We start from the raw sequence: 5483 nt of genomic DNA on the forward strand, positions 1-5483 counted from the left end.
TAATGTTGGTCTGATGCTGGTTTACATTGGTCTGATGCTGGTCTGATGGTGGATTATACTGGTGGGACGCTGGTCAACACTGGTCTAATATTGGTATGATGTTGGTTTGTACTGGTCTGATGCTGGTCTAAACTGGTCTAATGTTGGTCTGATGCTGGTTTATACTGGTCTGATGCTGGTCTATACTAATGTACCACGAGTAACGGTGCACTCAAGCACATACATACACAAGTCTATGCTGCATAAATGCAGGTGCATCATCAGCATTAAACACCCATGTAGCAGCAAGAACATTATGCTGGTCGATGCAGTTTCTGGTAACTGTTATGATAAACAGTGCTTTCAGGATGGTGCGTAACCTTAAACTTTATTTGTTTATCATTTCTTTTCACTACACACTTGTGTGCTACTCCAGAGGAAAAAGTTTTACTTCAGTCTGTGAGTGTTTCTCTGAATAAGCTGGACATTTTCCTTTGATCGATGAGCCCCCACTTCTTTTGAACCTGAGTGGGATGCACTTACCGGAGCCGTGTGTGTGTGTGTGTGTGTGTGTGTGTGTGTGTGTGTGTGTGTGTGTGTGTGTGTGTGTGTGTGTGTGTGTGTGTGTGTGTGTGTGTGTGTGTGTGTGTGTGTTCTGCCACCTCAGTAAAATTAACCTCCAGCAGCAGCTCAAATAAACAAGTGATAAAACTCCTCATTTGATGAAGCATTAAATCGTATCCATCAGGCTGATTTGAGTTTTTTATTTTAGAATATTATATTCAAAACACCCGAGAATGAATAAAGATCCACACATGTGTGGTTTGGTGAGTGAGTTGGAAAGATATTTAACCTTCCTTTCAGATGTTTTTAGATCCAGTGTGTTTAAATAGTTGGTTTTAAAGGTTTCAAAGTGAAATAATTATCATTTTGGACTTAAAACAGATTAGAAAATCTGCTGCTACATAACTAAAAAGACATGGAGTGCGAGTTGTGTTTCATAATTAATAGAATTAGTAGAATTCACATATTTAGAAATATTGTTAAACAGATTTTATTTATTTTTAAATACAGCAAGTTTGCAGATGTTTTCATTGATGCAGCGGGCGTTAACATGTTTTGATGGTAAATATTGTAAAGTTGCAGTAAAGCCAGCGGTCTGCGGGCCTGTGTGGAGCTGAGCTGGAACTCACCTGCACCTGGTACATGTCTCCCGCTCAGTCACTCCTCCAGCGGACAGCGGGTCGCAGCTGCAGCCGCGGCCGCCTCAGGTCCACCCCGCGACCGGCGTCTCTCCGGATGAACAGCCGCACACCTCGCGCCGATGCTCCTCCGGGGCTGTCGGCGGTCCGGTCCGGGTTCTCGGTGCTCTGTGCGTCCCGGCCCGTACTCGCTGGCCGGCGTGTGTCCCGGTCCGTCCACGCCGGTCGGCTCCGTGTCCCGGTCCGTCGTCCCGGTCCGCCCCGTCAAGCCTGTCCGACACCGTGACACCCGACCGCCGCGAGGTCCGCTTCTCATCTCTCTCTGCTCCGGTGGAGGGCGAGATGAAAATAAACCGAGCGGAGCCGAACACTTCCGAGTGGCTCCGGAGACAGCCGAGCGGCACACGGCAGCAGGCTGGGAGAGTTTTTCACCATAAAAGCAGCGCACACCTTTTTTTTCCCCTCTCAGCTTCACTTTTATGTACATTTATGTTGTATTTTGTCTCTTTGTAGTAAATGCAATATCTTCTACTGCACATAAACAGAAATGAGATATAATTGTTGAAGTATGTGATAATAATATGAACGTGTTATGATCCTGTGGTGTTTCTGTAAATATGTGATTTACTTTATTTTATACTTTATTTTTAGCAGCCGGTGATATCCTTGTGAGAGTTCTGTCATTTCCATGTAAACAAGTGATATCCCGGTTGAGCTGAAAATGTCAAACTGAGGTGTTAAAGAAAAAATAATAATAACAATAAAGGGTCATCATATATTCACAATGACATCACATGTCTACAGGGGCATAATATATATACAGGAACATCATCAGACATCAACAATGTCAAGAACATCACATATTTACAGGGATATCACATGTTTATAGAGACATTGCATATTTACAGAAACATTACCTGTTTACAGGGACATCACAGAGCTCTATGTAACATGTTTAGAGGGACATGATAGAACTAAACTGGACCAGTGGAGTCCAGGACCTACACCAAGATGACAAGATGCAACTAACCAGTGTTTTTCAACTATAACCAGTGTGTCCTGGAGGACACTATAAACTCCGCAGAGCTCTGTGATGTCCCTGCGAACACGCCATGGCCCTGTAAACATGTGGTGTGCCTGTATAGTGCTCTGTCCTGTAATCGTATACACGTGAGGAGTTTATTTTACAATAATTTAAAAAGAGGAAACATGACTGAAAGAAGGAATTTGAATATGAGTTTGATTACTATTGAAGCTTAAATACAATTACTTAAATTTGAAAGCAAAAGTTAACTCAACTACACCAAAACCTGATGACACGTTTGAATGAAAAGGTGACAGACTGGCTCCAGCGCCCCGGAACCCTGAACTGGATCAGCAGGATAGGAGGGTAGAAACCTGATTAAAAGGTTCTGCTCTGTTGAAATGTTTTTAAGAAATTCTGCAAATTGGGTATTATTTAGATGGTTTTTTTTCCCAAAATAATGTCGCTCATTAAATTGTTAGTCAAAGGCAAAGCTTTGAATCATACTAAACATTAAATGCATAAACACGTTTTCTGGATTTAACCACAGATTCGGTCATTAAAGTGAAATGCCTCACCGAAGACTCCCCCTCAAATCTGAGAAAAGAAACTTCACCTCAGTATTTGAATTCACAGGAAACACAATTTTCCTTTGACTGGGACTCACTCTTCCTGGCAGTGTCTTTATCTCTATAATAGTGATCATGGCCTGACTGGAAAAGACGCTTCCTTTAGCTATAAAACATATTTAGCTCTTTTTGGAGCCAGACATACAAAGCTGAAGGAAGCTGTTCCTTCCTTCTTTAGGTTTAATGGTAACATCAAATTGGCCATAGGTGTGATGTCATATCATAAAGACAAGATCCGTCATTTTGACTCTATTTTAATAAAAAATGTTGATTTTTTGGGGGGGGGGATGAATGACGTATGAATCAATTTTTTTTTTTTTTTATCTTATTCTGGAAATTCTTTAATGCGCCATTTATAGCACAATAGCAGGACCCTCACTCCTTCGTCCCACCATCCCCAGGAGCGCCACACTTCTCCAGCAGTGCTTGTAAAGAACAGCAGTTTCCAGCCTGTTGTCCACAACTTCCTTCTGAATGCATTAAAAATCATAATGACTTAGTCACAACTGAGGTTGTCAAAATTAAATTACACATCAAGAAAAAAACGGTGGGGGGGGGGGGGGGGGGGGGGGGCACAGACCTTCTCAGAGGCAGTACTCAGGACTAGAAGATGGAGGTATGACAAGTGAAAGTGCCTCAATCCTCCCCGTCAGAGCCTGGAGTTCATAAACTCCACCTCCTCCATGCTGGCAGAGGTGAAAATAAGCCACACATAATATATAAATGATGTTTTCTGTGATTGTCTATCATCTTCTATCGCCTCTGGGGCGCTGAAGCAGCGATCAATCAGACCTTTGGTCAGTCTCTTGTGTTGGTGCACCAGCCTCAGGTGTATGCAAAGCGCGAGAGCATTATAGTACTGCTCCTGTCCAAGGTACAGAGAGCTGTTACACAATGGAGGGAATCTTTATTTACGGTCTCTGAACGGCACGTTGTGTTTGAGCTTTGTCTCTCCACTCATTCCCTGAGAAATCAAGGACAATTATAAACATTTTTCTTTAAAGTACAAAAACATCTGACTGGTCCCAGAATGCAGCCGGAGAGCTAACATGCTAACATGCTAATCAGATCAGAGTGCTTTCAGGCGCTGGTTCCTGGTTGGAGGATTGAGATGTTTGTTTGGAAATCAGAATTTGATGCTGGATTTGGATCCAAGTCGTTGTTTGGTTCTTGGGGACGTCACAGGCGACCGAGACATCAGGGGCGTGCGGGTCAGCAGAGGTGACCTGGGCACCTGTGTCAAGCGCTGCTGCTGAGGAGCCCCCGTCCGGGTCAGCCGGAACGTCCTCGGCGGGGGCAGCGGCGGTGGCTCCTTCGCCACCTTTACGGTGTTTCTCCCGTACAGCCTCTTCTCGTACTGCAGCAGCTGCTCCCAGAAGCCGGCGTTCAGCCGGACGTAGGGCCGGCTCTCCTGCACCCAACGGTGAGCCTGACACAGCGTCACTCCTCGGTAGCGCATCAGGTACGCCATCACCAGCGCCGGCGAGCGGCTCATCCCGGCGGCGCAGTGCACCAGCGTGCCCCCGCCGCGGTTTCCGTGGATACGCTCAGCCACACGGTCGAAGTGGTCGCCGAGGCGGGCGCTGGGCAGGTCGGAGACGGGGATGCGCAGGCACTCCACGCCGGGGTAGGCGGGGCAGGAGTGGTTCAGGGTGGCGTTGACGATCAGGGTGATGCCTTTTTTAGACACCAGAGTGGCGTTCATGGGCGCTTCGGCCCCGCTGAGGAACAACGTGGGCGTGATCTGTGACAGCGCCATCTGCTGGACACATCAAAGGGAGTTAAGAGTCGAAGGCTAAGTTCATACGACAACATTTCGAGTACAAACACAGAATTTTTGAGTTTTCGTTTCAGAAAAGTTTCGCGTTTACAAGGCAACGTTTTGAAAACTATGTTTACATGGAAACAGCAGAAACCCTGTTTGTTTTTGTCGTGAAACCACACTCACATGCACACAGACAACAATATGCTATAAACATTAACAATGGCCAGTACACAGAGATTCATATGGATGAATCGCTTTAATCAGAATCTGAATAATTTTCAATAGACTTTTGAATTATGATATAAATCAAGCAGATGTGCTGAGTTCACTCTGACAAATTTGAGTGTGAAGCAATGTTTTTGTACAGTTAACATGAGGTACACCCAAATAGAAAACTGAGTCTACATATGACTCGTCAGGTTTAACATGCAGAAACAGGCACGATTACATATGTGGTTCCAGGTCAAATTCACCACATTTAATAGTTGAAGCGTGTTTCTTTGTGTTACCTTCTGCCTCTTCAGATCCCTGCTGTAAATAAGACTCACACACACTCACAAACACACGCACACACACACCATAGATGGTGGTGCGTTCTGGTTTTTCCAGCCAATCATCTGTGAAGGTAATTTTAGTCTCAACAGCTGAAAACTGTCCCTGAAGACATTAAGTCAAAGGTCTTATTTCAAAATGTACAAGAAAATAGAAACACGTGAATACACCCACATATAAAAAAACACACACACAAAGAAAAAGGTTTGTTAAAAATTGAATTTATATTATCTGTCAGTGTTTTGGGAAGTGTTTTCTTTTTTCTGTCCAGCAGGGGGAAGCACTGCGCCGAGCAGCCGGAAGTGCAGTGGAACAACATCCCAGGAAGAAGT

At 44.7% G+C, this 5483-nt stretch overlaps 2 protein-coding genes across 5 annotated transcripts in view; both read right to left on the bottom strand.

Moving 5' to 3' along the window:
* Positions 1-1505, bottom strand: part of pex5lb (peroxisomal biogenesis factor 5-like b) — a 46354-nt gene extending 44849 nt beyond the window's left edge. For 3 of the 4 annotated variants that reach the window (XM_080485734.1, XM_080485733.1, XM_080485732.1), the window contains exon 1: positions 1173-1502. In XM_080485734.1, the coding sequence (XP_080341860.1) occupies positions 1173-1187 (15 nt within the window). In that variant the 5' untranslated portion in view covers positions 1188-1502. Of the gene's footprint in view, positions 1-1172 lie in introns of all 4 variants that reach the window. The other variant, XM_080485731.1, reaches the window with a different exon arrangement.
* Positions 1506-1944: 439 nt separating this feature from the next.
* LOC308117470 (dual specificity protein phosphatase 18) lies at positions 1945-5143 on the bottom strand. Its single transcript, XM_080476373.1, has 2 exons — positions 5109-5143; positions 1945-4593 (listed from the first exon to the last, which is right to left on the bottom strand). Exon 2 carries the CDS (start codon positions 4591-4593, stop codon positions 3961-3963), a length of 633 nt encoding a protein of 210 aa, XP_080332499.1. The 5' UTR covers positions 5109-5143; the 3' UTR covers positions 1945-3960.
* Between the last annotated feature and the right edge of the window lie 340 nt (positions 5144-5483).

Source organism: Lipophrys pholis, assembly GCF_963383615.2.
Source record: "Lipophrys pholis genome assembly, chromosome: 1".
Taxonomy (NCBI): Eukaryota; Metazoa; Chordata; class Actinopteri; order Blenniiformes; family Blenniidae; genus Lipophrys; species Lipophrys pholis.

Excerpts from the sequence above, each read along its gene's own strand:
- LOC308117470 (XM_080476373.1), bottom strand. The coding sequence starts at position 4,593 with ATGGCGCTGTCACAGATCACGCCCACGTTGTTCCTCAGCGGGGCCGAA.